Source organism: Crotalus tigris, unplaced genomic scaffold (assembly GCF_016545835.1).
Source record: "Crotalus tigris isolate CLP2741 ecotype Arizona unplaced genomic scaffold, ASM1654583v1 scf7180000017782.1332974, whole genome shotgun sequence".
NCBI classification, from domain to species: Eukaryota; Metazoa; Chordata; class Lepidosauria; order Squamata; family Viperidae; genus Crotalus; species Crotalus tigris.
The window spans coordinates 1,312,218-1,330,880 of NW_024096632.1; the positions used below are offsets into that span (position 1 = coordinate 1,312,218).

At 37.9% G+C, this 18,663-nt stretch overlaps 1 protein-coding gene across 7 annotated transcripts in view; it reads right to left on the reverse strand.

The window, feature by feature from the left end:
• The window catches only part of GRIP1 (glutamate receptor interacting protein 1), a 562,796-nt gene extending 555,344 nt beyond the window's left edge, over window positions 1–7,452 (reverse strand). For all 7 annotated transcript variants that reach the window (XM_039342266.1, XM_039342264.1, XM_039342261.1 and 4 more), the window contains exon 1: window positions 6,307–7,452. In XM_039342266.1, the coding sequence (XP_039198200.1) occupies window positions 6,307–6,439 (133 nt within the window). In that variant the 5' untranslated portion in view covers window positions 6,440–7,452. The remainder of the gene's footprint in view (window positions 1–6,306) is intronic.
• Between the last annotated feature and the right edge of the window lie 11,211 nt (window positions 7,453–18,663).

Genomic DNA, 18,663 nt, shown 5'->3' on the forward strand with positions numbered 1-18,663 from the left:
CTGCTAGAAAGCTTTGTCCTGTTAGTGCTTATTTCTGTAAAAAAAAAAAAATAGGGCTGGCCACTAGGGGGCAGATTGGTTTTAAATTCAGAGAACAGCTACCCGTATATTCCTGCGTATAAGACGACCTCTGACTTTTGAGAAGATTTTCAGAGTTTAGAAAGTCGTCTTATACACTGGAAAATACGGTAATTGTTCTAATTGTCAGGAAGTTTCTCCTTAGTTCTAGGTTGCTTCTCTCCTTGATTAGTTCCCATCCATTGCTTCTTGTCCTGCCTTCAGGCACTTTAGAGAATAACTTGACTCCCTCTTCTTTGTGGCAGCCCCTGAGATATTGGGATACTGCTATCATGGAACCCATAGACCTTCTCTTCGTTAAACTAAACATACCCAATTCCAGCAACTGTTCTTTATATGTTTTAGTCTCCAGTCCCCTAATCATCTTTGCTTCTCTTCTCTGTACTCTTTCTAGAGTCTCCACATCTTTTTTATATCATGGTGACCAAAACTGGATGCAGTATTTGAAGTGTGGCATTACCATGGCATTGTAAAGTGGTATTAACACTTCATGTGATCTTGATTCTATTCCTCTGTTAATGCAGCCTAGCACTCTGTTGGCTTTTTTGGCAGCTGCAGCACACTGCTGGCTCATATTTAAGTGATTGTCCACTAGGACTCCAAGATCCCTCTCACAGTTACTACTATTGAGCAAGGTACCCCCTATACTATACCTGTACATCTGGTTTTTCTTGCCTAAATGTAGACCCTTACTCTTTTCACCATTGAATTTCATTTTGTTAGATAGCGCCCAGTATTCAAGTCTGTCAAGATCCTTCTGTATCTTAAGCCTGTCTTCTGGAGTGTTGGCTATTCCTGCCAGCTTGGTGTTGTCTGCAAATCTGATGAGTTCCTCATCTATCCCTTCATCCAAGTCATTGATGAAGATGTTGAAGAGCACTGGGCCCAGAACAGAGCCCTGGGGCACCCCACTACACACTTCCCTCCATATAGATGCAGTTCCATTGAGGACCACACGCTGAATACGGCCGGTCAGCCAGCTACGAATCCATCTGAATACAGCATAAATTCATATAATCACTGCCTTTCTTACTGTCTCATTTATTCATTTTTAAGCACAAGTATTGTAGTTTAGAAGGAATTTCAATCTTGGAAATAAGAATGAATATCCCAACCATGAGAATAATTAGGCAGTGTAACAACCAGTCATCTGGAATCATGACTGCTCTGTTACTGAAAGTTTTTAGCCAAAGGTTTGTCTGGAATACAATGACGATTCCTGCCCTTGGCAAGAAATCAGCCAGAGACTAGTTGCACATTTTTCAACTAACTAATTTTATTAAAAGGCATAGGTTTTCATGGGGTGAAACATACTTCATTAGATGCATAGAATATCTTCAAGGTTCCCACAAATTCTGTGATTCTGTGACTTTTACCTAAATTATTGCAAATGGAAGCTCCATAACAGGACTATGTAGAAACTTGACTTAGGGCAATTGCGTACTGAATGGAAATGTGATTCATTTCACAAATGTGAAATATGTCCAAAATACTAAGTGATGTAACTTAGTGTAGTTAGTCATAATACATATTAGTATATAAGTTAAGCTATTGTGATTAGGTACATTTTCTATTTGAAAGTGTAATTTGCTAAAAATCTTCTCATGTACTCATTACCCATATAAATTGGGTATACAAACACAGAGAATAATAATATATGATCTGCCACAGACTAAGGTAAAGCAGCGTCTATTCAAATGCATTCTTTTTATACCGCTTATGGACTTTTTGCATAAAACAGAAAAAAAGTATGATTTATGGTTTCTGTGATTATATTGGATAATTATATAAAGAATAGGCTCAGGATGTAACTTTAGAGAAAGAGGTAAACTTATAATTATAGTTATAACTGCTGTAAAGAAGATTGAAAGCCATTTTTTTATCTTTTTCCTTTCTTTTCTATTTTTCCTTTACATTTTCTTTTTTTTTCTTGCATTTTCCTTCTCTTATTGATTCCTTTTCCTTATGTCTTCCTTGGTATCTGTTTTTAATCTTTGTTTTTAAAACTTTTAATAACATTATATATAACAATGTATTCCTATTATTCTGATTGTTGAAAATTAAGTTGCCAGAGTCATGATATTTTATTAAAAAAGCTGCACGTTTATCTGTGCATTAAGAAAAACAAGATTGATGATGTTACCTAGTTTTACAATGAAACATCTCCCAGGAAACCACAAGGTTTAGAGAGCACCAAGACCCCAGAAAAACAAGATTGCGCTCATATATATAATTATATATAATTTAGTTCACTGTTCAATATCACTTACAGAACTGTAGCAGGGTATGAAATGTGTTCCTTTCCTTTTTCTAAGCAATAAAACTTGGATACTGTCCATGATCAAAAAGGCTTGGGCAGCAGTTTCCCACTGCAACTTCTCAGCGTAGCAACAAATTACGTTCATTGTTTTAAGTGCTCTTTATATTTACAAATAGTGGTATGCAAAGCATTTCAAATTTGAGTAATTACAGGTTTAAAATTATTTTGATAATGTTGGGACAGTAAGGCTGAAAAATTCCATTTAAACTTGAAAAATATCCAATTTGAAAGACGGTTTGAAATTGTTTAACAAATTTCTCTTGTTTTATTTAACACAGTCCTACCTAAGTTAGTTCCATGTGTTCCCAGACAATATGTTTTAAACCTTTGTTTGTTTTTATTTTAGAGTAGTCATTAAGGGCTTTGAAAAATTTTAGATGCTATGATTTGTCTATACCTCAGAAGTTCAAAATAGTACAAGCAATAATATTCCCAGTGACAATCTATGGAAGCAAAAGTTATACTTTCAAACTTTAGTGTTGGAAACAACTCTTGAGAGTACTAGGAGTAGCCATTAAAACAAACGCATGGACCTCTGAACAGATCAATCCAGAGTTCTCACCCAAGGCACAAATAGGAGAAATGGAGTCCCTGCAGATTTTACTCCGCTAGTCATTGCTGATTACAGGGGCAAAGCTCATCTCCATTTCAAGGCCATTGAGCTGATGCTGTCCGAAGACACTTCCACTGTCATGTGGCCAGCATAATGTCATGGAACACTGTTACCTTCCTACTAAAGTGGTACCTATTTATCTACTCACATTTGCATGCTTTCGAACTGCTAGGTTGGTGCTAGGGTCTCAAACCTGGGCTGCTGGCTTTCCAGATGACAAGCCCAGAATCTTAACCACTGAGCCACCATGCTGCCAAGGCATAAATGACCCAGCTGAAATTATGCTACTCTGGACACATTATGCAAAGCCCTGGCTCTCTAGAAAAGGCTCTAAAGCTGGGAATAGTAAAGGAAGGAAAAGAAGATGATGATTAGCAGCAAGATGGATGGAGTTAGATAGAGTGGAAATGGGTGTACTGTTGGAAGACCTGAAGGACCAGGTTAAGGATAGATTGTCACAGAGAAAATCTACCTCTATGGTCACAAAGAGTCAGTACCAACTTGGTGGTATATAATTAATCATTTTAAGGTGATTAATAATTTTACAATTATATTTAAGGTTTTGAAGGTGCTAGGTTTGAGAGATTAGCAGCAATATTATACTTGCATAACAAAGTTTTGGACATATCTATTAACACACATTGTGCATAGCACTTAGGGCCAGTGCTTTTTTAAAAAAAAAAAAAAGTGCCAGAACTCACACACGTCATACAAACCGCCAACCCTACAAGGTTCCATCCCAAAAAGGTGCCAGAACTCCGTTCTGGGCGTTCTATGAGAAAAAAAGCCCTGCTTAGGGCTATCGGATATGGTGCTTTATTATCTTATATTTTTCTCAAAAATATATATATAATTAACTATTCCTAACTTCTCATTTCACGCACACATAAACATACCTAATATATTTTCTCCCTACTGCTAAAGGAAGACCCACTGTAATAGAATGCATGGGTAGCCTTGAAGAAAAAGGAGAGATGCTGCCTTGGAAACAATCAGACAAGAGGGGCAGGAGCCCAGAATCGCTGAACAGTTAGAGAAAGAAACTGAGAAAGGATTTGCCCTAATGGATTAGGCAGTAAAAAGCCATGGGCGGGAAGGTTGTACTTTCAGACTTGCAAGATTTTGCTAATTTAACCTTACAATAAAGCAGAATTAGTTCACCTAGTCCTATTTCCTTGCCTGGTTTAACTTGGGAGGGTTGATACCCAGAGACACTTTTAGATACCTGCAGATACTTTCAGATGCCTGCACTGGGAAAGGGAGTAAGTCAAATTAATTGGTAGATTTCCAATAGGATAGAAGACAGAAAGACTCACACTTTGAAATGAATATAAAGGTAATGGATATTCTGTTATTTTTTAAAAAAAAATCTCATCTCTTCTATAAATCAGAGTCAGGCTTCTTCCCCACAACATAAAATAATAACAATTGTACCATACTTAGAAAGAAATTACTTTAATTTAACTACTTTATAAATAAATCAAGTATGAGAGATGACATCTCTATACAGTAGTAACTATGTATTCCAATACTCAACAGAGTACCAGGAAACATATGAAAAAAACATTCAAATATTTTGGCAATTATGAAATATCCTATAAATATCACTAAGATAACATGAATAATCATATATTTATAATTGAACCTTACTAAAATCAGTTTGTTTGTTAAACAGTCTTTCCCAACTTCAAAACAAAAATTCATTTGCAATCTGTAAATGTTATAAACCAAATTAAAACAGCTATGTAACTGATGGTAGTATGATAAAGTACTAATAGTGAAGAATTTTTTTTATTTTCTTGATTTCTTTTGAAAGGCAAATTGATCGGTGACAAATCCACCTTCATGGTAATTCATACCATGAAATATTATGGAGAAGAATCTATCAGTTCATTCTAAATGGAGAGATTCTTGCAAAATAAAGTTATTCAGAAAACAACTGTTTTGATGGAATTAAGTGACCTACTTGTTTCTTTTGATTTGTAATGCATATTTTCCAAGATAAATGGAAACCTTGTTTAAATTGTTGCAAATTTTACAAGAACAGAAGTTGTACAAATTACCATTTTAATCACTTTCATAGTATATTCATGTTGATTACCTGGTAAGTACACTATTATACTATTAATCCTGTCATGAATTCATTACTTTATATGTAGGAGTAACAGACTAGGCAAATACAATGCAACCAACTTTTTTTTTTTTTTTTTTAAATGACAATTCTAAATCAAAAACTGTACTGTTGGTAAATCTAGCATTGCCTCATGATTGCAGCAATGTGCTTTTCCAAAACTCCAAAACTTCTGTTTCTTCCTCCTCCCGGAAAAGGAGATAAACTGCAACACACAGCAAAGTAGACTATAAGCCATCTATACATCATTATATTTATGAATAAAAAGCATAGACTGATATACACATTTTTAAAAAAAATGTGTTATGCTTATGAATAAACAGAACAGAAACTGTTGATTGCAAAGATGGTCCTTCCTATACATCTGTAAGTTCACGGCTGCTCATATTGTCAATTTCTTTAGCTTAAGCATGGCACAATAAATTCAGACAAACCTATGAGTGGCTCCCTTGTCCATTGTTCCTGTAGGAATTTGTGGACATTTTAAATCTATTCGAACACATACAAAACAAAACATGAGCTCAGAGAATATGCAGGCACAAAGAATATTATGAATAACTGTATGTTCTAGCTTCAAATACTGATGTACGGCTCCCAATTTTTATAAAATGCAGTTGCAGGCACATGGCTGCAGAATAAATTAACAGAATAGTTCTTTCATTCTCTAACAATGCTATGAACACCTGAAAAAATAAACTAGCTTTACTTTCTATTGAAAAAATTAAGCAAATATTTAAAAAATGTTAAAAGGTTACTTGTATTCAGTTTTATTTTTAACTTCAACCTTTATCTGCGTATAAGCAAGCCCATTTTCAGAGTGTTTTAAAATGATATCTCCTTATAATACTGTATATTGACAGAGCCCTGAAGCAAACACACAGGCACACAAATGTACGGTTGTAAATTGTCTGCAGTGTGAGTTTTAAGCACTAGAGTGATTTAATAAAAGTCTTACACAATAAAAATCAATTAACTGCACTTGAAATATTAATCCTTTCTTCAGAGCTTTCCTTTCATTCATACAATATAGCAGCCTCACACACAAAACCCCACCACCTTCCAAACATCTAAAAAGAAAAACAAGCTGCAATGCCTTTTTTAAAGCTGAAAATAATAGTAACCCCTTTTGTCATAGTAACAGAAGTAAAACATTTGTACACTTACTTGGAAAGTGCTCTGAGGCATAATAATATACATCCTCATAACCCTCATGATAATCCTCCTCCGGACAGTACTTTTTGCCTTTTCTTCTCCTGGATCTCCTTATCTGCTTGACCAACCCCAAGAAACGCTCCATCTCTCATTCACCAGCCCACAGGCTCCGGTCCGTGTATCTTTTGTTGCTATTGCCCAGAGCTACGCTTCACAAACAGCTGGTGGCAAAAAAAATTAATATCCAGGAGAATTGACCCCTTGGACCAGCCAGCTTGATACCACTCAAATCCAGCTTCAGCTCTAGCAATAAAAGGACACTGCTTTACCTTCATCTGACTCTGCATTAAAATAATCAAAGGTATTATCTCTACATCTTAAAACAAATTCTTAAAAAGAAGAAACATAAGCCGAAAAGATAGGATCTTCATGGCAAGAACACTTTAATAAATGAAATAAAGTTAACAATGGATCTGACAGCAAGAGGAATCATAGCACTAGAATTTCACTATTCTCTGTCTCCATCATTTGAAGTGGGGCCAGAGGGGAGGAGATAAACACTACTCAATGGACTGAACCACATCTGAAAACACAAGAGGTTTTCTCCAACCTAATAATTACTCCTTGTTATTTATAATCATACAGCCCCTAATCATTTAAGATTCCATTTATTTTTATTTGCTTTTTTCTTTTCCTTATTTACAGAATAAACAATGCACAGCTAATTCCTGCTACAAAACAATGCAATCTGAACAAATAACAAAGTGGTTTAACCCATATACACAGACCACTCAATGGCAAGCATTCACTGAATGTGTTAATTGGAGCAGCAAGAAGAAAGCTAGGCAGACGTTTTTTAAATAAAAAAAAATTACACACTGGGCACTGATACGCCCCAATCATTATGTGAACAAATATTACAATATATAGATCTTTATTCTTATGAATTCAAGAAGGCTTAAAGAAATTATCAAAGGAAACTAGAACTAAACATGCCTCAGTTGATTTAAGTTACTTAGTTAAAAATCTTTTCCCTAGTTTCAAAACCTTTTTAAAAAAGCATGTGCTATGAAGTTATTTGTTGAAACCTCTTTTAAAGCCTGAAAAATTTTCAATGCTTTCTATTTCCATGAATCTTAATTCACAAGCACTCTTGAAGATAAAGATGGAATTTCTAACAAAATCAGACCAACTTTTACTGAAAAAAGCTACCTTAAGCCTAACTTTAAAACATAGCTAAATACCATAAATGGTATACATACAGTATAAATGGTATACATATAGTACCATTATTAAATCTTTTGCAATACAACTAATTCAGGGCAAAAAAAAGGGAAGCATTTCACACAATATATATTAAATTATGAGAATTACTAACAAAATAGGTGGTGCTCATCATCATGGGAAGGCTTAAGACTAATTCATGGAATATAAGTAGTTAGTAGATGTGACTGGCAAAGACTACTTCCAATTCAGGACTAGAATAGAGATACCAGCACATTGCAAGTATGGTACAGCATAATGCCAATTACCTTATCAAATTACTTTAGACAATATGAGAAATCAGGTTACCACACTGACATCAAACGTGCAAGCACAATGACTCATGGTAGTTTTTATTTACTATCTTTCTATTCCTTCTCACCATAAAGTCAAAGCATGGCAATGAACACAAATTGTTGTGGAAAATAAATAAGAGAGTGTTATTGTACTCACTCTCTGCTAGGAAGTTTCTTATAGTTATCCAGCTGGCCATGTATAGTTAGAACTCTGGGCAGATTGCAAGGTTCTTCAGGCACTTTGAGACTCCTAACCTTCCTCCTATTGCAAAGGATACCCAAACCCTGTCTCAGGAAATCTTTTTACTTTCCCCTCTGGGACGCTCCAACCATTGCTGCAGAGATTAAAAAGGCCATTCTAAAATCTGTTCCATTTTATAAGAGTAACCACAGCCATTCGGACACCCTGGCTTGAATCTACTAGGAGCAACCAGAGAAGCCAGAATGCCTCAGAGGAAAGCACATGACACCTTCCCAGCTTCTACAGATGCCCTGTCTCCCATAGGCTACTCTTCTCTTCTTATTTCAGCAATTTTCCTCCACTATGCTTTTCCCCAACCTTACTTCTTCCCCTTTCTTAATAATAATAATAATAATAATAATCCAGACTTTTTTGTCTTTCTTATCAACAATTGTTAAGTCTGGGGTGTTATGTTGCAGGTGCTTGTCTGTTTGAATTTTGAAGTCCCAGAGCAGTTTAATTTTATCATTTTCTATGACTTTCTCTATTTTATGATCCCACCAGTTTTTGCTTACAGGCAAATGATATTTTTTGCAGATCTTCCAATGCACCATTGTTGCTACTTTATCATGCCACTGCTTGTAGTCAGTCTGTACAATCTTCTTGCAACAGTTTATCAGGTGGTCCACTGTTTCTTCAGCTTCTTTGCATAGGCGGCACTTACTGTCTGTTGCTGTCTTCTCAATTTTGACTTTATATGCATTTGTCCTTAAGGATTGGTCTTGTGCAGCCAGAATTAGTCCCTCAGTCTCTTTCTTCAATTTTCCTGCTCTTAGCCATTGCCAGGTCTTGTTATTATCTGCTTTCCCAGTTATTTTTTTAATGTATTGGCCATGTAGTGCTTTGTCTTCCCATGCCTCTATTCTGTTCTTCATTTGGTCTTTCTTGTAGGCCAGTTTGGTCTCTCCAGTAGTTAGTAAGCCTTCCTGATATACTAATTTCAGTGCATCTTCATCATTGTTCTTCAGATATTCTTCCAAAGCCATTTTTTCTTCTTAAACAATCTGATGTACTTGTAGCATTCCACGCCCACCTATTTGCCTTGGTAGATAAAGTCTATCAATGTCACTGCGTGGAGGAAGGGCATGATTCATTGTCATTATTTTTCTGGTCTGCCTATCCATTGCTTTTAGTTCTGCTTGAGTCCAGTCCACTATTCCAGCTGTGTACCTGATGACTGGGATTGCCCAGGTGTTGATTGCCTTTATGGTATTTCCTCCATTGAGTTTGGATTTTAAGATCTTCTTCACTCTCTTGATGTATTCACCTCTAATCCTTTTCTTGACTTCAGTGTGCTTGATGTTGTCAGCTTGAAGGATACCCAAGTATTTGCAGTAATCTTCCTCATCCAGACTCTTAATGTTATTTTCGTGGGGCATCTTGATTCCTTCAGTTTTCACTACTTTTCCTTGTTTGATAGTAAGTGCGGCACATTTGTCCAAGCAGAATAGAAGAGAAAGAACTGGAGAAGATAACAAAATACAAAGACCTACAAATAGAAATAGAAAGACTGTGGCAAAAGCAAGCAAGGGTAGTACCAATAGTAATAGGCTCCTTGGGTGCAATCCCAAAACAACTGGAGAACCACTTGAACACTATTGACATTGACAAATTTGCTATTAGTCAATTGCAAAAGGCGGCCTTACTAGGAACAGCTTCCATCCTGCGACGATATCTGTAATACCATCAAACATCCACATCTGCCTATCCCAGGTCCTGGGTAAGGACTCGATAGGTAGACAAAATGCCAAATCCAGTCTGAACATCTGGCTGACTGTGCGATGATCCATAATAATAACTACCTTGACGTGGTTGTGGGGTTTGTGTACTCTGAGGAAGATGAGAGCTATGCCAGTGGTTCAACCATACTGGACAGGTCTCATCAGAGGAGTCAGACAAAGAATGTCTCTCCCATAAAAAATATGGTGAGATGTAAATTTCAGAATGCCATACCGGTTCGGATGTCGCCTGGGTTAACAAGGTCCGCGCTAGATATTGGAGTTCCTGGATATCTGGTGAAAAATGGATTACAGGACTTAGGACTGTTGGCTGAGCAACCAGGGCTAGCAGCTGCAGAACTACTGGAAGAAAAGGTGTTTACCCGTCGCAGATACACAGTGATTGAAAACAAAGAAATAATGATCTGTTACTACAGATCAAGTCCAACAAGAAGAGGATATCTAAAACGAATGCACCAGTTCTGGAAAGAACAATATCCAGAATCAGAAATAACAGAACAGAGACTAGCAGATCAATGCAGATTTATAATACGAAATAAAGTATTCACAGAAACAGAATTGGACGAACTGCAAAGGTTTACCCAGGGCAAAGAAATCAAAGCCTTACCAGAAGTAATTCAAAATGTAGAGGCAAACCAGGGGGAGTTGGCAGTGAAGGAATCCAGCAGAGATATACAACTGTTCTCATTTGGAAACCAGGCATCTCTTCCTCAGGAAGAACAAAACCCTCTAACTAAAGAAATAAAAGAATTGAAACAAAGAATAATTGAGCATCTAGAACAGCACAAAAACAACAGAATAAGGCTGTCTGCATTGAAGCTTGTTCCAAAGAAACAGCTAGCAAAAGCATTAAAAGATGCAAATACTGCAATATCACGTATAAGCACCAATTCACTGCAAGAAACAAACCAACTAATGTACAGCACAGCTGCAGTTATAACTGAATACCTGGGATGCAAAATCAACAAAGAAGAAAAACAGTGCACCACAGAAATGGAAGGTTAGACTAGAAAATAAGATCAGCAAATTAAGATCACATGCAAGCAAGCTAGAACAGATGAAAGAAAAGAAGCTGAAGAACAAGAAGACCAAAGAATACCTAATCAAGAAATACCACTAGAAACAAGGAAGATCAAGGAAGCACTGGAAATAATAAAGCAGCAAATAACAGCTATAGCCAGGAAAATCAGTAGATATGAAGCTCGAATTGCAAACTATAGGCAGAACCTCCAATTTCAATCCAATCAGAAACGTTTCTACCAATCCATCAATGGAGAAACTGCAAGGAATCAGTCAGTACCTGACAAGGAAGAAACAGTGCAGTTCTGGAAGAGATATGGGATAACCCAAAGAAATACAACAAGGATGCGGCTTGGTTAAAAGAGGTGGATGCAAATAAAACAGAAGTTGAAATGAAAGAACTAGTAATAAAAACAAAAATGGTAGAAAAAAGAGCAAGGAAAATCAAAAATTGGTCAGCACCAGGTGAAGATGAACTGCATGGGTTTGGGTTGAAACATCTAACTGTTATACACCCACTCATTGCCAAGCAGTTCAACAATATACTACAAGGAGGAGAAATTGAAAAGTGGCTAACAACTGGGAAAACCTACCTAATAATGAAAAATTCAGCAAAAGGGGCAACACCAGGAAACTTACGTCAATTACCTTGCTTACCAACAACTTTTTCAAATAATAACTGGGGTGGTTAGAGTAGCTGATGCGTACAACAGCATCTAGTGAAAACAATCTCTTCACCGAGCAGAAAGGAAACACCCCAACAGCAGAGGAAAAAAAAGATCAACTCCTAATAGACAAAATGATCTTGGAAAACTGCAAGAGAAGGAAGACCAACCTGAATGTTGCATGGATTGACTACAAAAAGGCATTTGACTCTCTGCCACATGATTGGATAATCAAGTGCCTAGAAATAACAGGAGTCAGTAGAAACATCAGAAAAATTGTGCAAAGATCGATGGCACAATGGAAGACACAGTTGCAGATCAATGGTGAGAGACTGGGAGAGGTTAATATCAAGAGAGGAATATTTCAAGGAGATTCATTATCACCATTACTATTTGTTATTGCACTGTTTCCTCTGTCAACAACACTGAATAACTCAGGACATGGCTATCAAACATCAAAAACATCTGCCAGACTATCCCACCTCCTTTATATGGATGATCTGAAGCTGTATGGAAAAACATCATCTGAAATAGAATCGCTGCTCAACACTGTACGTATATATAGACAAGATATTGTAATGGAGTTTGGCTTGGACAAATGTGCCACACTTACTATCAAACAAGGAAAAATAATGAAAACTGAAGGAATCAAGATGCCCCACGAAAATAACATTAAGAGTCTGGATGAGGAAGATTAATACAAATACTTGGGTATCCTTCAAGCTGACAACATCAAGCACACTGAAGTCAAGAAAAAGATTAGAGGTGAATACATCAAGAGAGTGAAGAAGATCTTAAAATCCAAACTCAATGGAGGAAATACCAAAAAGGCAATCAACACCTGGGCAATCCCAGTCATTAGGTACACAGCTGGAATAGTGGACTGGACTCAAGCAGAACTAAAAGAAATGGATAGGAAGACCAGAAAAATAATGACAATGAATCATGCCCTTCATCCACGCAGTGACATTGACAGACTTTATCTACCAAGGCAAATAGGTGGGCGTGGAATGCTACAAATACATCAGATGGTTGAAGAAGAAAAAATGGCTTTGAAAGAATATCTGAAGAACAATGATGAAGATGCACTGAAATTAGTATATCAGGAAGGCTTACTGACTACTGGAGAGACCAAACTGGCCTACAAGAAAGACCAAATGAAGAACAGAATAGAGGCAGGGGAAGACAAAGCACTACATGGCCAATACATGAAAAAAATAGCTGGGAAAGCAGATAATAATAAAACCTGGCAATGGCTAAGAGCAGGAAAATTGAAGAAAGAGACCGAGGGACTAATTCTGGCTGCACAAGACCAAGACTTAAGGACAAATGCATATAAAGTCAAAATTGAGAAGACAGCAACAGACAGTAAGTGCCGCCTATGCAAAGAAGCTGAAGAAACAGTGGACCACTTGGTAAGCTGTTGCAAGAAGATTGCACAGACTGACTACAAGCAGCGGCATGACAAAGTAGCAACAATGGTGCATTGGAAGATCTGCAAAAAATATCATTTGCCTGTAAGCAAAAACTGGTGGGATCATAAATAGAGAAAGTCATAGAAAATGATAAAATTAAACTGCTCTGGGACTTCAGAATTCAAACAGACAAGCACCTGCAACATAACACCCCAGACTTAACAATTGTCGATAAGAAAGACAAAAAAGTCTGGATAGTGGACGTGGCAGTGCCTGGAGACAGCAGAATAGAAGAGAAAGAACTGGAGAAGATAACAAAATACAAAGACCTACAAATAGAAATAGAAAGACTGTGACAAAGGCAAGCAAGGGTAGTACCAATAGTAATAGGCGCCTTGGGCGCAATCCCAAAACAAGTGGAGCACCCCTTGAACACCATGGCATTGACAAATTTGCTATTGTCAATTACAAAAGGCGGCCCTTATTAGGAACTGCTTCCATCCTGCGACGATTGCTCTGGTATCAACATCAAACACCAACATCTGCCTATCCCAGGTCGCTTGGTAGGACTCGATTAGGTAACAAATTCCAATCAGTCTGAACATCTGGCTGACTGTGCGATGAATGATAATAATAATAATAATAATAATAATAATAATAATAATAATAATAATAATAATAATAATAATATAGAGTTGGAAGGGACCTTGAAGGTCTTCTAATCCAATCCCCTGCTCAAGTAGGAAACCCTATACCATTTCAGACAAATGGTTGTCCAGTCTCTTCTTAAAAACTTCCAGTTTTTAAGCATTCCAGTTTGGAGCATTCACTGCTTCTGGTGGCAGGTTGTTCCACTGGTTAATTGTTCTAACTGTCAGGAAATTTCTCCTTAGTTCTAGGTTGCTTATCTCCTTGATTAGCTTCCATCCATTGCTTCTTGTCCTGCCTTCAGGTAGTTTGGAAAATAGGTTGATGCCCTCTTCTTTGTGGCAGCCCCTGAGATATTGGAACACTGCTATTGTGTCACCCCTAGTCCTTCTCTTCATTAAACTAGACATATCCAATTCTTTATATGTTTTAGCCTCCAGTACTCTAATCATCTTTGTTGCTCTTCTCTCTACTCTTTCTAGAACAGTGGTTCTCAACCTGTGGGTCGGGACCCCATTTGGAGTCGAACAACCATTTCACGGGGGTCGCCAAACAACGCAGTCCGCCATTTTTTCCCCCTTTTCCTTAGCTGTGCTACTCCCTTTTATTCTATTGGCTTTTGAAAGCCAATAGAATAGACTCTCTTGAATAGAGTCTAATTCTAGTGGCTTTCAAAAGCCTATAGGAATTGTCCAGGCTGTCTCTGCCCTGCTGAGCCCGCCAAAAGTCCCATTCTGCAAACGGTGCTGCACCAGTTGAGTAGTCCTCGACTTACGACTGATTGAGTAGTCCTCGACTTACGACCGGTTGGGGGTCGCGGCATTAAAAAGGTTGAGAACCACTGTTCTAGAGTCTCAACATCTTTTTTACATCCTGGTGACCAAACTGGATGCAATATTCCAAGTGTGGCATTACTAAGGCATTGTAAAGTGATATTAACCTTCACGAGATCTTGATTCTATCCCTCTGTTAATGCATCCTAGCATTGTGTTGGCTTTTTTGGCAGCTGCAGCATACTGCTGGCTCCTATTGAAGTGATTATCCACTAGGACTCCGAGATCCTTCTCACAGTTACTACTATTGAGCAAAGTACTACCTATACTATACCTGTGCATTTGGTTTTTCTTGCCTAAATGTAGAACCTTACTTTTTTCACCATTGAATTTTATTTTGTTATATAGTGCCCAATGTTCATGTCTGTCAAGATCCTTCTGTATCTTAAGCCTATCTTCTGTTGGCTATTCCTGCCAGCTTGGTGTTGTCTGCAAATTTGATGAGTTCCCCATTTATCGCCCTCATCCAAATCATTAATGAAGATGTTGAAGAGACTGGGCCCAGAACAGAGCACTGGAGCACTCCACTACGAACTTCCCTCCATGTAGATGCAATTCCATTGAGTACAGCTGGTCAACCAGCTATGAATCCATCTGGTGGCAATGCTGTCTAACCCACATTTTTCTATCTTATCAAGTAGTAGGTTGTGGTCTACTTTATCAAATGCCTTACTGAAGTCCAAGTAAATTATATCCACAGCATTCCTCTGGTCCACTAATCTTGTCACCTGGTCAAAGAATGCAATAAGATTTGTCTGGCATGAACTGTTTTTGACAAACCCATGTTGGCTTTTGGGAATGACGTTGTTTGCCTCTAGGTGTTCATTGATTTGTGGTTGATTATTTTTTTCAGAATCTTCCCAGGTATTGAGGTCAGGCTGATAGATCTGTAGTTTCCTGGATGCATTTCCCCCCCTTTTTTGAAGATGGGAACTATATCAGCTCTTTTCCAGTCCTCTGATAGTTCCCCAGTGCTCCAGCATCTTGAAAGATATAGTTCAGTAGTTCTGAGATTATATCTGCTAGTTCCTTCAGAACTTTAGGTGTAATCCATCTGATCCTAGTGATTTGAACTCGTCTAGGCTGGACAGGTGCTCACTTACCATTTTCTTGCCTATCTTAACTTGTGTTTCTAATCTTGTTTTTATGGTACTGTTTTTTTTTTCCTTTGTGTAAAGATGGATGCAAAAAACAAGCTAAGTAGTTCTGCTTTATCCCTGTTGCTTCTTATCTTCTTGCCACTTTCTCCTACTAATGGACCAATCATTTCCTTAACTTTTTTCTTGTTTTTTACATGTTGAAATAAGTTTTTTGTGGTTATTATTTTTGATTTTTGTCGCAAAGCCTTAGTTCATTTTAAGCATAAGCTTTCTTCACTTTATCTTTGCAGACTTGGGCTATTTGCTGATTTTCTGTTTTAGTTATGTGCCCCTCTTTCCACTTTTTATACTTGTCCTTTTTGTGTTTCATTTATCAGTGAGTTCTTTATGCAGCCATGCTGATTTCTTTTGAGAACTGTTATTTTTCTTCTTTGTTGGTATTGTGCTAGACTGGGCTTTTATAATTTCACATTTCAAAATTTCTCAAGAAGAAAGGTAGACAAAATGCCAAATCCATCTGAACATCTGGCTGACTGTGCGATGATCGATAATGATGTAGTTTTTTTTAATAGCACTACATGGCCAATACATAAAAAAAATAGCTGGGAAAGCAGATAATAACAAGACCTGGCAATGGCTAAGAGCAGGAAAATTGAAGAAAGAGACCGAGGGACTAATTCTGGCTGCACAAAACCAAGCCTTAAGGACAAATGCATATAAAGTCAAAATTGAGAAGACAGCAACAGACAGTAAGTGCCGCCTATGCAAAGAAGCTGAAGAAACAGTGGACCACCTGGTAAGCTGTTGCAAGAAGATCACACAGACTGACTACAAGCAGCGGCATGAGAAAGTACCAACAATGGTGCATTGGAAGATTTGCAAAAAATATCATTTGCCTGTAAGCGAAAACTGGTGGGATCATAAAATAGAGAAAGTCATAGAAAATGATAAAATTAAACTGCTCTGGGACTTCAGAATTCAAACAGACAAGCACCTGCAACATAACACCCCGGACTTAACAATTGTCGATAAGAAAGACAAAAAAGTCTGGATAGTATAATATAATAGTAGTAAAGTTGGAAGGGATCTTGGAGGTCATCTAGTCCAACCCCCTGCTCGGGCAGGAAACCCTACACCATTTCGGACAAATGGCTGTCCAGTCTCTTCTTAAAAACTTCCAGTGTTGGAGCATTTACTGCTTCTGGAGGCAAGCTGTTACACTGATTAATTGTTCTCACTGTCAGGAAGTTTCTCATTAGTTCTAGGTTGCTTCTCCTCCTTGCTTTAGTTTCCCCCCTTTGCTTCTTTGTCCTGCTTCAGTGCTTGGAAAATAGCTTGACTCCCTCTTCTTTGTGGCAGCCCCTGAGATATTGGAACACAGCTATCACGTCCCCCCTCGTCCTTCTCTTCGTTAAACTAGACATACCCAATTCCAGCAACCGTTCCTTATATGTTTTAACCTCCAGTCCCCTAATCATCTTTGGTGCTCTTCTCTGTACTCTTTCTAGAGTCTCAACATCTTTTTTACATCGTGTTGACCAAAACTGGATGCAGTATTCCAAGTGTGGCCTTACCAAGGCATTGAAGAGTGGTATTAATACTTCACGTGATCTTGATTCTATCCCTCTGTTAATGCAGCCTAGCACTGTGTTGGCCTTTTTTGGCAGCTGCAGCACACTGCTGGCTCATATTTAGGTGATTGTCTACTAGGACTCCGAGGTCCTCTCACAGTTACTACTATTGAGCATGGTGCCACCTATGCTGTACTTGTGCATTTGGTTTTTCTTGCCTAAATGTAGAACCTTGCTTTTTTCACCATTGAATTTCATTTTGTTAGTTAGTGCCCAGTGTTCAAGTCCGTCCAGATCCTTCTGTATCTGAAGCCTGTCTTCTGGAGTGTTGGCTATTCCTGCCAGCTTGGTGTCATCTGCAAATTTGATGAGTTCCCAATCTATCCCTTCATCCAAATCGTTTATGAAGATGTTGAAGAGTACTGGGCCCAGAACAGAGCCCTGGGGCACCCCACTAGCACACTTCCCTCCATATAGATGCATTTCCTTGAGGACCACATCGCTGAGTACGGCCGGTCAGCCAGCTACGGATCCATCTGGTGGTGGTTCTGTCTACCCCACATTTTTCTATCTTGTCAAGTAGTAGGTTGTGATCTACTTTATCAAATGCCTTACTGAAGTCCAAGTAAATTATGTCCACAGCCTTCCTCTGATCCACTAATTTTGTCACTTGGTCAAAGAATGCAATAAGATTTGTCTGGCATAATCTATTTTTGACAAACCCCTGTTGGCTTTTAGTAATGACTTTGTTTGCCTCTAGGTGTTTGTTGATTCGTTGTTTGATTATCTTTTCCAGGATCTTCCCAGGTATTGAGGTCAGGCTGATAGGTCTGTAATTTCCTGGATCCATTTTTTTCCTTTTTTGAGGATGGGAACTACATCAGCTCTTTTCCAGTCCTCTGGTAGTTCTCCTGTGTTCCAGGATCTTTGAAAAATATAGTTCAGTGGCTCCGATATCACATCTGCCAGTTCCTTGAGAACTCTGGGGTGTAATCCATCTGGTCCTGGCGATTTGAACTCATCTAGGCTGGACAGGTGCTCCCTAACCATTTTCTTGCCTATCTTAACTTGTGTTTCTGTTTTGTTTTTTATGGCACTATTTTTGATAGGTTGGTCTGTTTTTTCCCGTTGTGTAAAGACAGATGCAAAAAATGAGTTAAATAGTTCTGCTTTCTCCCTGTTGCTTGTCACCTTCTTGCCACTTCCACCCACTAATGGACCAATCATTTCCTTCACTTTTTTCTTGTTTTTTACATGTTGAAAGAAGCTTTTTTGTTATGTTTGACTTTGGTCACAAGCCTTAGTTCATTTTGAGCCTTGGCTTTCCTCACTTCATCTTTGCAGGCTTGGGCTATTTGCTGATATTCTGACTTAGTTATGTGCCCCTCTTTCCACTTTCTATACTTGTCCTTTTTATCTTTCAATTTGTCAGAGAGTTCTTTATGCAGCCATGCTGGTTTCTTTTGAGAGCTGTTGTTTTTCCTCTTTGTTGGTATTGTGCTATACTGTGCTTTTATTATCTCATTTTTCAAAATTTCCCAAGCTTCTTGAGTTGTTTTCCCCTTGAGGATTCTCATC